General features: G+C 42.4%; 1 protein-coding gene across 4 annotated transcripts; it reads left to right on the top strand.

The window, feature by feature from the left end:
• The first annotated feature begins 533 nt into the window (after positions 1 to 533).
• On the top strand, positions 534 to 13,067 carry LOC117213982 (voltage-dependent calcium channel subunit alpha-2/delta-3). 4 transcript variants are annotated; one of them, XM_033459744.1, is made up of 25 exons: positions 534 to 793; positions 1,575 to 1,732; positions 2,804 to 2,885; positions 3,123 to 3,233; positions 3,297 to 3,516; positions 3,633 to 3,764; positions 3,866 to 4,468; positions 4,854 to 4,990; positions 5,091 to 5,171; positions 5,347 to 5,427; positions 5,521 to 5,595; positions 5,704 to 5,718; positions 5,808 to 5,915; positions 5,992 to 6,063; positions 6,359 to 6,500; positions 6,595 to 6,816; positions 6,880 to 6,973; positions 7,667 to 7,699; positions 8,221 to 8,325; positions 8,538 to 8,650; positions 8,933 to 9,069; positions 9,213 to 9,382; positions 9,500 to 9,705; positions 9,791 to 10,088; positions 10,382 to 10,676. In XM_033459744.1, exons 2-25 carry the CDS (start codon positions 1,635 to 1,637, stop codon positions 10,674 to 10,676), a joined length of 3,630 nt encoding a protein of 1,209 aa, XP_033315635.1. In that variant the 5' UTR covers positions 534 to 793; positions 1,575 to 1,634. The 4 variants fall into 4 exon arrangements, with proteins under 4 accessions (XP_033315635.1, XP_033315636.1, XP_033315637.1 ...); XM_033459745.1 differs by having other exon boundaries at positions 535 to 764; positions 10,382 to 13,067; XM_033459743.1 differs by lacking the exon at positions 534 to 793 and adding an exon at positions 820 to 1,514.
• Positions 13,068 to 14,418: the final 1,351 nt, after the last annotated feature.

Here is a 14,418-nt window from a genome sequence, read left to right as displayed (position 1 = left end):
CACCACTAGCATCATTCCCGCTGGTGCCAATGTCACCAACAACACTACTACCATTACCATTAGCTGATATTCGCCGACTGCCGTCATTCCTGTTTTCAGGGGTGGTTGCGAGCACGCGCTCGCACCAGTAGAATAACGTTACTCCTAAAACGCCCGAGTCTAACGTAGTACCGTAGTAAGAGTAATGCGCGCGCGCTAGACAACCAGCCAGCCACCTTTCGTTCGAGCATAAAGCGACTCGTACACCATCTTTGTCCGATTTTCATGAGGAAGTGTTATCAAAACGAAGTCATCGCGTGTAATATAGTTATTTTTCATCGGGGAAGAACCTATATTTTCGCTGTATATTATATTTTCGCGTATCGTATTTTTCAGTGCGCGCGTAACGCGTGCAAATACTTGATTTTTCTGTCATTTTTTTCTTTCTTCTATCTCCTCCGCATTCCCCTTCTTTGCTTCGTATCCCACCCCTTCTGGTCTCTCCCTTTCTCTCTCTCTCTCTCTTTCTCCCTACAACTACTCCCTTGTCCCACCCTCGTCCTTCATTCTTTCGGGTTCTCTGCGCGTTACGGTGTGAACATACTTGAGAGATCGCGCGACAAGGCGGTAATCGGTGGTGCAATCGTGAATCTCACAAAACGAATCGTGTCGACAGCGCATCGAACAATGTCTAATTTATTCGTGAAAAGAAAAATATACGTTCACTTGGAAAGGATACGATAATAAAGAAGAACACCGACTTACTGTCTGGGGGGTGATTTGACGTAGGATCGTTTTTTTCGTTTCTCTCTTGGTTGGTTAGTCGTTCGGTCCTTCGGGCGATCGGTCGATCGGGTGTTCATACGCGCGTACGTCGAAGACGCTTTTATTTTTGAGATGATTCGATCGTTAGAGAGGTTCGTAATATGTTCTGAAAAATGTTTACGACGAAAAACTGCGCGTTGGAGGTGAATTACGTGTTGTTGAACTTGCTTTGATTGGCTAGTTTTTACGAGCTTTTCCCTATACATCGTCGTCGTTATCGTCGTCGTAGACGTCGTTACCATTCTGGTTGCATTGTGTCGTCATTGTCGTATCGTTATCATCGATAGTGACACTTTCATCGGCGACACATTAAAAAAAATAATGATTTGATTCGGAATCGAAATATATAAACGAGCAAAGTCCTAGCGAACAATGCCAGACGCACAAATACGTACAAACGTTCGTCGCAATGAAACGTCGAAAACGTGCGTAGTGAAATGAAAGGAGTTTTTTACGTTCGACGGCTATACGATTAGCGTAGTTTCGATCGTCAGGTGCGAAGAGTACGTTTAAAGAAGAAGATGAAAGAAGGCGAAGAATCATACATAGAAGCTTCTACGTACTAGCGTATATAAGCGTTACAAAGTTGTGTTTTCTATCAAATGTATGTAGATGTATATGGATAAACAAGATTCCGTCGAAACGGTAAATTTACGCACGTAACGCTGACTCGCGTGTTCCGGCCGATCGATCGCTACTACGAGGGAGCGGTAAGACTAATTCTTTTCGAGAGGTTACTTCGAATTAACGTATGCGTTTTTTTTTAAAAGATTGGTTCGTTCGTTTCATCGTTTATTCGTATTCGGCTGCTCATCGATAGCATCGAAATAATGTTTCTGTCCGTGGAAAAATTTGTGCACTGTGGAGTGTTGTTACTGTTATGGATCAAATCAAGTTATCAGCAAGAAGAGGATATACCTCATAACGAGTAAGGATCTATAGCTTCTTTTTCTATCATATATCGTTTCAGTTTACACGTGTATTTAGCAAGTAAATGGGAAATGATAAAACAATGACTCAATTTAGAAGGGATTAATGGGATTAACAAAGCAAGGTGAATATAGAATATTATAAATGGAAGGGCGTGGATGTTTTGAGAAAGGAGTATATCCACATGCGATGTTAAACGTATCAAAACGTATTATCGATAGCGTGGTAATCGGTTCGACTCTAACACAAGTTAAAAATTAAAGAAAATCGAAATTCTAATTGTATTCTACTCCTCTTTTTGTGTGAAAAATATTTATATTTTTGTCTACTGTGGTAGAGGGGAGAGGGATAAAGGAGACACGAAAGATGCCGAAACCTAATACGTCACAGCGCGCAATAGTACAAATATGTATTTCCTTATATATATCTGACTGCATTAAAAGACAGACAGTATAGTACTTTCAATGATTCTCGAAGGAAAGCAACGAAAATTGGAAAGAACGCAGGCGCGTGTAGAGTTACGCGTACACAGTCGATTAACGAGGATCAGAATCGGCGTGTATGCGTACGACCTACGTGCGTGCGCACGTGAGCATGTACGTAAGTACGTACATACATACAAATGCATCAATGGTGCTCATTTACACGTAAAGCTATACGATGTATGCATATGTGGAAGCTGGCGAGCAGAACAATCGTCGATTTCGGTTCAAACCGAACCGTTAAGTAGCGTGCAACTTCATCGTTATACGACGTTTTCCCCAAATTAAGGCGCAATTAACAATCGATATAACGATATTCGTCTCGATATCTTCCTTATTCGTTTAGTGACGTATTTACGATTTGTTATCTCGATATCGAGTTTCATAATTTGAACGGTCAAATTCACTTCGCCGTTAGTTCGCAAGTCAGCGAACGAGAAAGAAATAAAAGAACTCGATAATGCTAATAATACCGTGAACTAACGTACTTTAACGATTCGAATATTTACAGAATGCAGATCAAAATACACGAAACGTGTTTCGCCACAGATTCCAGTCCATTTAACGTTATCTTTGTCGTATTGCAGAGTAAAAAACTGGGCCTTAAAATTTGGCGTTGATTTATGGGAATTTGGCAAACAAGTTACGAAAATGAGCGAAATACAAAGGGTAAGCAACCGATCATTCTTTTTTCATTTTTGAGTAGCAGGCCTGGAAGAGTAGAAAGTTTTGAAATAGCGAAGTGACACGAATTTCATTCGAATAAAGGTTAACTATGCAATTACCGTGATATATCTGAACGTAATTTATAGGTAATGGTATTTTCATATGTCAGATTAAAAGGTATAATTTGTAACGTCAGTACGATACACGTGGAAAACTTAGCCTGTCGCACTTTCGTTTCAGAAATATCACGATATGGAAGCACAAGTTGAGAAAAAGGATGGACTGGTCGTTGTCCGAGACATAGCCACGGAAGTAAAAAACATGTTGGACTTTAAAATGAACGCCGTTATGGTAAGGATGATTGTATCACAAAAAACGAAAAGACCATTGTATATCGTTAACGAACATTTACAGAGGTTGGTAGAGAGTGCCGAACAGGCAGCTGTGTCGGCACCGAGAGACGGGAACGTAGTGCCGAAATATTATCCTTCTCAGCGTTTCGACGTTGCTTCAGACGGAAAAATGTCGGGAACGGGACAAGAACCCTTGCTCTCGACTAATCGACACTTCGATCACTTAGCCGTGAACATTACTTTTTCGGCCGTTTTATTACCTGCTGGAGTAAAAGAAATTGGTAGGTATACTTGAAAACCGCAGGATCATGGCCCTGATAGGAACGCGACTAATTAAACGCGAAAACCAAACGATCTAATTAGATGATATTCTCACGCTATTACCCCTTCTCTGCAGATCGCGAAGTAGCCGCTGGTATCCAATGGAGTCAATATTTGGATTTGTTGTTTGTTAATAATTATGAGAGCGATTCTTCGCTTTCCTGGCAATATTACGGAGCGACTTCGGGATTCTTAAGACGTTTTCCTGGTACGGTTTTTCCCCACACGCATTATCGATTTCTTCTTACAATTTGTTTCGTCTCACCGAGGTTTCTCTCCTCCGTAACGATAATCGTTTACTTGTTTCAGCAATTTCTTGGCCACCTATCGAGGAACGAAGTTTCAGCGCTGGTAAAAGCGCGAATCGAGTCGTTCGAGACGTGTACGATTTCCGAATTTCTAACTGGTTCGTTGGAGCCGCGAATAGTCCGAAAGACCTGGCGATATTGGTCGATATCGACTGCTACGTCTCAGAGAGGAATAAGCGTTTGGCTGTAACTACCGTTAAAACTATACTCGATACCTTGGGTCCTAACGATTACGTTAACGTTTATCGTTACGGAGATACCGCGGAAGAGATCGTACAATGCTTCAAAGACAGTTTGGTTCAAGCGTCGCCTGAAAATGTCCAAGAATTGAAAATAGCAACGAATTCCATGAAGCACGAGGAAATGCCAAAAAATATATCGGCTGCTCTTGGGACCGCGTTTGAGATTCTTCATAAATACAACAAAACAGTACAAGGGAGTCAGTGCAATCAAGCGATCATGTTAATTACTACGGATAACGCTGGCCTACCTACAGAGGTGATAAAACGATACAATTCGCCTCATATGCCTGTCCGCATTTTTACGTATCTAATTGGTGGTGACAAAAGTCCGGAATTACACAACGTAGCATGCTCGAACAAAGGTACGTATTCGCTGTTCTTTTCCTCTTTTTATTTTCCATTTTTGTTTTCTAAGTTTTATCAACTATGCTCGATACTACAGTAGCATCAAGTAAAACTCAATTCCTGTGAACTTGTCGCAACGCGAATAGATTACGTACCTGATTGAATTTCGTACGATAGGACTCCACTGATTCCTCTCGCTACATCTATAATTCTTCGTCCATATAGCGAAACTTCGTGTTAAAACAATTGGATTTAACTAATAAGAATTCATTTAATTGGGCATTGACTAAAATTTCACTGTATTTAACAAGTTCATTCGGTAAATCATAGTTGTTTATTGTACTATGCCTTTACGTAATTACATCATGTGTTATTCGTGTCTCCATATTTTCTATTATGCAGGATTCTACGCGAGGATCACTGAACTGGAAGACATTAGAAGTAAAGTTTTCGAATATATAAAAGTGCTCGCACGGCCTATGGTGCTCTACCAACACGAACACCCTATTCATTGGAGTCCAGCTTACGTTGGCGGAAAGGTGAGCAAATTGAAAACCCTCGCTTTTACTTTATATCCGTCTTATATCCAAACGTGATCTGCTGTACGCGGAGTTGTCTTCTCCTGTGTTTCTGTTTCAGAGCGGTAGATATGGTAAAGAACACATTGGCCAGTTAATGATGTCAGTCACCGCGCCTATCTTAGATCGCCGGAATTATACGGTAATATGTTTTCATCAAAATCTAGAATCTCGTCACTGTTTGTAACGATGATTTCATTTATCTAGTTTGAAATATATTAAAGTTTATCATAAGCTTATCATAAACATGTATATATATACGTTCTTTTCTCTTCCTCCCTTGCATGTCATTATGTATCATTATGCATCTGTTGCAGATGAAAACTGCTAACTTATTGGGTATCGTCGGCACGGATGTACCTATAGAAGAGATACAGAAGTTGGTTTCACCTTATAAGGTAGATAAAATCGGTTATGCGAATATGTAACGTTCACGCGCAATGGAAAGCGGATTATTCAGATTAATCGCAGATTATTTTTCGAATTTGTAGTTGGGTGTCAACGCATATTCTTTTATCGTCGACAATAACGGCCGCGTTTTGTATCATCCGGATTTACGACCATTGGTGAGCAATGATTTCGTGGAATGCTTTATAGAGGAAATTAATCTAATTGCTGTTGACTCATAGCCTTAATGTTCACTGACATCGCATTGTTTGTTTTTATTTACGCAGCCAGGAAACGTAGACGTAAGCAAATCAAATACACAGATCGTAGCATAGTACAAAAATTAACGTTTGCCAGTTGCAAAATTTCCGTTGCTCTCGTTTCGTTGCAGTACGAGGAAACGTTAAAACCCACGTATATCAACGTAGATTTGTCGGAAGTCGAACTTGCCGAGTACGATGGACCGTTGCACCCGTTGAACAATTCCCTTCTGCTCGATGTAAGTATCCTTAATAACTACCTAATGATAATATTATCGACCTTCTCTTTCTTTATTCTGGTATGTCGTTACACAGTTGAGGCACGACATGATTGATCAAAAAGAAGGGGAAACTAGTTTCGCGATCAAAATTCATTACGACAATATGGTGAGTGAAAGAACGACGTTGGGAGCGTTACATGCTGCCTCTTACAGGTCTGTTAACGCTCGCATCGATTTTTTACGCGTCTATTTTGCCATACGTCGAAGAAAAGTTCTGATTTTGAAAATATACATATACCGACAGGTAAGGTAAGAGGCAGTAGCTACCTCCACTCATGTACGTCCATATTTAAACTTGAGCCTTATCTTCGTACATGTAGAAGGTCTCCTCTATCATTGCGTTATTTAACATAGGCATTTTGTTATTTTTCCGGTACGCGCGCTCATGCGTATACATACAGAGACGAGTTACCATTAGGCGTCACAATTATTTTTATACACCGATAGAAGGAACTCCGTTTTCATTGGGGCTGGCATTGCCCGAAAACTATGGTATGTTTCAATTGAAGGCCGAACAAGAAATCAAACGTGCGATAATAAACGGTAAGCAAATTACCAGCAATATGTCTTCGATAGAAAACGAAGCAATAAGTAAAATAAAGTAATTTCTATAATTTGGTACGTCTCACGTTTTCAGTAACCGACTATTTCAAGGGGAACAATTGGAAGGTGCATCCCGATTGGGTGTACTGTGAATATAGTTCGGCTTCCGATAAGTGGTTTCCCACCCCCGAAGAGCGCGTTCTCCATTTTTTGGCACGAACGCAAAGCCCGGGGTGGAAATGGATGTCCTTGAGACCAAGGAGTCCGAGCTCGCATCATAAACAAGCGAGCAAGCCCGACAAAGATGCTTATTATTGTAAGTTGTAGCAACGAATAAGTGGTTCGTTACCTTTTACTCACCGTCGGTTTTACTCCGTAGGTGATAAAACATTAGTGCAGTCCCTCGTGTTGGATGCGTTGGTCACCGACGGTTTCGACAAAAGAGGTGCGATGCACAAAGAGGAAAATCAAAGGTAAGTGAGTTGCGTGAGTGGAACTCGCGGATGCATGTCCTCCATGCGCGGACACTTATAGTGGAAATATTGACAACGCACTGCAATGCACAAGCAAGCACGCGGTTTTTTTTTCACGCACCGATTATCGAATAACATATCTTATTTGATATCGTAAAACTGCTGCCTACTCTACTTTCTCCCCCTCTCGCCGTTGACTCGCATAGTCGTGTTGCGAACGAGATGTATCGTTGAACGATAATGAGAAGGGACTGCGTTGTTGAGAACACTGTTCAAGGTACGAGGGACCTCTTCGTTTTGCGACGAAAAGGGGATGACAAGGAAACGAGAGCCAGATTAAGGAGGTGTTTCATCCGTAGAAACGAAAAGGAAAAGGCAGCGCAACGACGTGAAATCAGAGAGAAAGAGCTGGAAAGCGTGCGAGAAGAGTAAAAAAGAAAGACGAAATAACTTTGATCGTTCTTAACTGTTCGACTTGTTATAATTTCTTTCTTACAATCACTTCGATCAAATAACATTAGAAAAGTATCTGTGTATTTATGTACATATTACACATTATACATGTATACTATAGTAGCGTTGTTCGTTCAAACGCGACACGTACTATGCGCAACGGCTAATCTTTTTCATTTACAATGCTACCTTTTATCGCATATTTTTATTACATTTTATATTGTGTGTCTCCACCGCTAGCCCTATTGCCATACTGATGGCTCTACTGCACAGGTAATCCATTATGCACAATTATTTGTATAAGCGCACTCGTCGATATATTGCACGGTGATCTTTTCCTAAATGTCGTTTTAATCGTTCGTTTTACGATACCTGCGAAAACATTCCCGATGATCCGATATCCCTTTCGTCGTTATGTTTTCGTATCTCTCTTGACTTTTTCTGAACGATCGATCGAATCGTATGAATCGTACGAAGTTCCTCGTTCCTCGACAACTGTAAAAGTACGGCATCGAGATTTACTTCTTTTCAAGAACATACGTAATCGCGAAGTTGTATCGTGCACATTCCATGTTCTAAGCAACATTAACGGAAATCGGAGAATGAATAGGTTTGATCGTACTTGAACTTTATTCTGCAAAGTACGTATTCTATGTATCGATTTTGCTACGCGGTAATTATTCATATTCGTTATCGAATATGAAAACAACGATACTTTGTGCTCTCTTATACTCTTATTGCGCCGTATCTTACTTATTTTATTACGTTCCATATAACTACCTTCGTGTTTGCAGTCAAGGAAAAGGCACATTCGGTGTAACAAGGAGTTTCATCGCAACGAAAAGCGGCCTATTTCGTTGGCACGAGCATCAACAAACTGAAGAAATCACGAACGAACCGTAAATGTCAAACATTCATTGTCGTTTAATTCCGTTTTCTAAATCTCATACGAATCTTTTTTTTTTTTGTCGTCTCTTCTGAAATGCGTACACGTTTGTCTTTATAACAAAAACATCGACATATTAGAGTCTGATCGCGGTAGAAATTTCTTCGGATCGACTTTACGATAAAACCATTGGTAATGGTGACGAAAATTTTGCTGTTTATTTAGCCCGTTTGCTGACGAGTATGCAAGAGCTATAGATTCTTCATGGTATAAACGCGCCGTCGACCAACACTATATAGAACCGGAAAGTTTCGTTTTCAGCGTGCCTTTTGACGCCGGTGAGTAGTACTTGCAGCTTTCCACTTTCCACGGATCAAATAATAGTTGACCATTCGCGATCGACGTATTTTCTTCGAGGCACTGGCACACAGCGAACTGTCGTAGCTGGAGCAATCGACGTTTACAGTTTGAAGAGGAAATGTTTAATATCGCCACTGTGGCCACGTTGCATCGCAAATGGTTAACGCTCGAACATTATTCTATACCGATTTTTCTTTCTCTCTTTCGTCGTCGTTTCTTAACATCGTTCGTATAGTAAATTTAACGGAATTGATAATTAGCCGACAGCCCCAATCCACTGGTCACGGCCACTCACGCGGTTTTCATCGGGACGGGACACAGAGCACCAGCAGCGGTCGTGGGTTTACAGTTTCAACATTCTTCACTGGCCTCTCGTTTCGTCAACATTACTTCGACGGTAAGTTTGTAGGAGATATCGGTTACTCGCTCTATTTTGCTTTCCTTCCTGGAATACGAATCGAACCGAAGAACGAAGGCAAATCGCACGGATCACATCCGTTTTCGCGACTCGTTTAACAACGATTTTCTTCTACTTTTCAGTGCAGTGGTACGAGCTGCAAGAAGAACTGCGCTTCCGAAGCATTAGACTGCTACATCTTAGACAATAACGGTTTCATTATAATCAGCGAACGACACGAGCATACCGGGAAATTCTTCGGCGAAATCGACGGTACTATAATGGATTCTCTGGTTCAGGACAGGATTTATAGGTAAAAATCTTGAAGCGCGGTAATACTTTGAAATGGAAGGAAGCGTTGGAGAAAGAAGAAGAACTCTTTAGGCTCGTAGGTCTTCATCTTCGAGTTAATTTCGTTTGTCGATTTCAGGAAAGTAACGGTGACCGATTACCAGGGCACTTGCAGTCCGCAAGAATCTCATCAATCGGCCGCACCGAGGACTTTCTCCGGATCCATCGCGACAACGATCGCGATACTGGGAAATTTTCTGTGGAGCATGGCGTTCGGCTTTAATTTTCAAAATTTATGGCAAGTTGCTTTCGCGTTCGCTGGCGAATCCGCGAGGGCACTCGATGGTAAGACATACTCGCTCGAAAGAACGCTATGCCGAAAGAGAAAAGAGGCGAATTTCCTAGTTCTCGAACGTAAATATACTTTCAGAGGACTCGATGGGAGACGTTCACGAGTTCGATCCGTTCGTGATAAGTAGAGACTCGATCGACGAAACAACAGAGGGAAACGAAGAAGCGTTCCCAAGGCTTCCGGCAATTGCCGCCGCAACCCCCGTTTCTCCTGGAACAACGCGAGCTACGTCTGCCCATTATCCGCAGAGAAATTTGAGATCTTGCGAGAAGAAGACGGATCTTTATATTCTACAACCCGAGAGATTGAATACCAGCGGTCAAAGTAATCCGTTGAAAGGAAAGTTAACCAACTGTCATGACACCGGTTGCGAAAGGTAGGTGTATAAGTATATTTCACGTTCGGGAACCACTCGCAGCGAGATAATTTTCGATCGAGGATATTATTGAGAATGGCACCGACGATCGATCGGACGATATTTGTCTAGGAATCGTTGGGCGAGATAGTAGATCCGAGATATGAAATCTCGAAACGAAGATCTTATATCTCAGATTTACGGTCTCCTCCCTTTGATATGGAGCAAATTTCGGGATTACAACCTCGATCGACAGTAGGTAGACTTATGGTCGCTTTGTCGCAGCATTCAAAGATGTATATGTATGTTTACAGGCCGTTCAGCGTACAAAAGATTCGCCATACGAATTTGATTCTGCTGGTGGTAGACACGTTGTGTCCATGCGGGAGTAAACAATTGAGCATCGAGCCCATAGAGGCTCTGACGGAGCCTGGTGCTTGTATCGCGAGAAGAGAACGTTTGTATCGTCGTAGGCCTCCGAAATGTATAAACTACCATCCGGAGGAGATGGAGATCAAGTTTTGTGGTAGCGCGAGTCGTCCTTGTCATTTCTTTTCCACGTTGGTTATCGCGATTGTTTCAAGCACACTGGCCACGCGATTCGCGTGACTTTGTTCGAATTGATCTTACACATACACACGCACGCACATCTACACGTACACACACGGACAGATAGACAGAGAGCGGACAGACGGACAGAGACACACAGATACTCGTGAATTAACGTTTTTGAAATGAATTTAGCGTTGCCGTTTCTATGAAACAGTTATGAAAATGGTATACTAGTTTATCGGTTTAATACCTATATAATTGATAAATACGTGCATACGAGTGAGCGAACGAGTGCATGCGTATGCGCGTTCGTACACGAGTCAGCGGGTGCGCGCATACGAGCTTCGTGCGTGAGCGCGTGAGAGAACGAGATACGAGTGTGCGCGCATAAACTACATATATGTATATACGTATATGTTGCGTGTGTGCTTATGCATGTGTGCGCGCGCGTGTGTGTATATATACATGTTTACATGCATACATACATACATACATACACACGATACGTATACGTATGAACGTTAATTTACACGCATTCACGTACGTGCATATGCACTCTATGTGTACGTAACAATCACATACATACACATGCTCACGCCTTTGAGGCAAGCGTGCGCACGCGCACAGAGACATGTACATATCCAAATACATAATATTAATGTTGATCTATGATTACATATCCCATTATAAATTCTGTTGCGAAGAAATTTGTGAATATTTCCTAATCGTAATATTTCGTAATCGTATTACGTCGAATCTAAGTCGTAATATATAAAACAAATCGATAAGAATTACATGTACTCGCGATGCGTGTTCGAACAGAGTGGCAACGACAATATGCGTAAACATCTAAGATCTCGTAATACATACATCCGATTACAGTCGCGGCAAGAAGCACGATCGTTTTTTATCGTTTGGACGAGCCTGCCGTGCCAAACGAGACGTTCTATTTCTTTATAATTCGATTCGACTAAGACGTAGCGTTACCGTTGTTTCCATACCTTCCGAGATCGGTATATGCTGGTATCAGCCGATAATCATTTACACGTGAAGCACACGTGCAACGTGTGCACGATCCACGCAAGTACGAGCGTGGTCAGTTTTATAATTATTAATGCTCCGAGCGCGCGTGTTGTTTCGTTCAAGGTGGTAATAGAAATTTTATCGAAACGTTCCTATTTCACGAACACGCTGTCGTCGTACGATCGCGGCAGATCGATATCGATGTTCGTCGGAAACACCAAAATTTCCCCTTGAATTCTCAATGTAATTGCCAAAAGCGTCGACCTCGTGTCGTATCGTGTACGTTACATAGCGTTAGACTTTGATATTACGCTTGCACTTACACTAGATCGAGTACCGATCCCTTTTTTCTCTCGTTTCGCCTTTCTTTAAAGTCGCGCGGTTATTAAACGCAACGCCAACAAGTTGTCGCACAACGTTCCGCGATTTCAATTCCAAATTACCGCTTGTAATTCTACGTAAACGCGATAGACTACGTTCGTCCAGAGTGAAGAAACGAGACGAACGCGAATGGAATATTGCGCGAGAAGCTTGGAGCAACGAAGAACCGACTAGGAAGTAAAGTGTCGTAGCACTTTCTTTTTATTAAAAATAAGGCAACATAAAATGTAACATATTTACGAGGAACTATCAATTTCAAATGTACGAAGACATTAAACGATACTTACGCGTTGTCGGTAATTTGACGACAATGTACGTCTGGCCAGATACTTGTCTATGTACTTGCGCGATTCCACACTGGCACGAAGACGCGAACGGAAAAGAGAATTCGTCCGTGTACCATGCTGCGCGTATTTGTGTACGTAACGTCTCTTTACCGCGCGCAAGTACGTATACACGTGTCCGAACAAGATCACGGTGTGTCGGAAAAATTGAACGTACGACGTATCCGTCGTGTAATAGCCTAACGAAACGTGAAATGCGAAATAAAAAAAGGTGAATTAAATCGAATTGAGAGAGAAAGAAAAGAAAAGATTACAATACTCTATCATTACGTATCTCGCAGTTTGGTTACCTACGATAATTTAGTACGTTGTTTACAAATCTGCGGCTAGAAGTATATCGCGCTTCGTTTGCAGCGGCAACAGCGTGAATTACATGGATGAAGCTATCGAGAGGGGGTTTACAACAGTCTCGCGGAAAAAAGAACAATAAAATTTACGAATGTTTTAGGTAAGAGGTCGTCTTTTGAACAGCACTTCTAGGTGCTGCTATGTCTTCCATTATTTGTATATTGATAATAAAGTCGATTATTAAACACGCAGCGGTATGCGCCACGTGTGTGCATCATATATAGGTGTATATGTGCCGAACATGTTCTTAGGTACGTGTATGCCTATATGACGAATAGGGTATCGAATACTTAAAATTATGTAACTGAAATACGGCATAATATTATATAATAAAAGTTAAATGCAAGATAAACTCGTGCCTTTCTCTTTTTTTAGGTTAGCAACTAAGTGATTGCGGATTTTGTCAATAGATGGTATCGATATATCCGCAGTCACTTAGTTGCCAACCCAATACATGTCAAACGGTTACGCTCCTTCGACGAAACGGAACCAAACGAACTCGATCGAAAAGCTACGATTGGCCGGCGATTTCGATAGACGCGATATTAGTCGAAAATGCGAGAGAAATGGATTTCAGAGAGAAGAAAGTTGGTGGAAACGTAACGACGATTCGTAACACGATACCGTTTAGTCGATGCGACTAGAGGTAACGGAATTAAACGAAAGACTCTGAATTTTTTGGTAGCGCGACTATCGTATCCACGCGATTGGGAACGCGGAGCAGCTACGGATCTATTCGACGGTGACCGTTCTGCTATCGCGACAAACGCGTTTGGCCCACGAACGATCCCGTAGCCACGCACATCCCCTTCGAATGGTCGAAGGGGTCGAGGTTTCTTGCTCTCGCCGATTCCAATTCGGATTTTTCGTTTTCGTCGCAGCTGTCGACCCTGGACAAAAAGTTGGACCAGCTGGTGTGCGTGCCGGCTACCATATCGTCGCGTCGCGATCTCACGAAACTTAGAGGCGCGCGATATCGTCGTACGTTCGCCACGCGAATCGGATCAGGATATACGTACGAACGTGGTTTCGAAAACTATACTAAACGCGCGAGTCGTCGTATAATTACGTATTACAAAGTAACAGGATTGGAAAATGTTCGATGTTACGAGGCGGCGCGACGCAGCGTCGCGTTTCAGGCTCGTCGAAAGAACGCTCGTTTACGGCAACGACGCGACTAATTAATCCGCGTCGGGAAAGGAATAGACGAGGAAGACGAGAAGAAGGAGAAGAAGAAGAAGAAGAAAAGCGTCCGTCGGAGAGAAGAGGATCGCTGCGGTGAAGAAAAATCATCCACGCGGAATCCTGGTCGAACGACCACGGACAGGTTGCTCCTGTTGTCAGTCAAGCTGCGGCGTATTCCGGTTTTCCCTTCGATTAAACCTACCCGGGGAGAATGATGATTTCCGGTGGCGTCTGTTTCTTGTCTTGGGCCGCGGGCGCAGGTTGAAATAGCGGCCGAACGAATAGAGGCGGCCCAATAGCGTATTCCGACGGCATTGTGCCGATACCAGTTTCTACGCTCTGCCAGTCGCTCCACGGTGAAGAGAGAAACGGAGCGACGAAGAAGGAGAAGGGGGACGTAGGGAAGAAAGGGGGAAGCAGACTTTTTGCCGAACCACGGCCGGGTTCATTCATGAACCCGTTCCTCGACGAAACAACGATGAACGAACGACGTACCGGATGCCGACGAACGGCCGGGA

The sequence above is a fragment of the Bombus bifarius genome, unplaced genomic scaffold (assembly GCF_011952205.1).
Source record: "Bombus bifarius isolate JDL3187 unplaced genomic scaffold, Bbif_JDL3187 scf7180000009145, whole genome shotgun sequence".
NCBI classification, from domain to species: domain Eukaryota; kingdom Metazoa; phylum Arthropoda; class Insecta; order Hymenoptera; family Apidae; genus Bombus; species Bombus bifarius.
Note: the sequence above shows the minus strand (reverse complement) of the source record. Positions and strands in the feature narration are given on the sequence as shown.

What these genes read in the sequence shown, in the direction of transcription:
- LOC117213982 (XM_033459745.1), top strand. Translation starts at nt 1,635, where the DNA reads ATGTTTCTGTCCGTGGAAAAATTTGTGCACTGTGGAGTGTTGTTACTG. An exon ending in CTGATGGCTCTACTGCACAG is followed by an intron (nt 7,700 to 8,220) that starts GTAATCCATTAT and finishes TCGTGTTTGCAG; the next exon opens with TCAAGGAAAAGGCACATTCG. An exon ending in ATCCGCGAGGGCACTCGATG is followed by an intron (nt 9,706 to 9,790) that starts GTAAGACATACT and finishes ATATACTTTCAG; the next exon opens with AGGACTCGATGGGAGACGTT.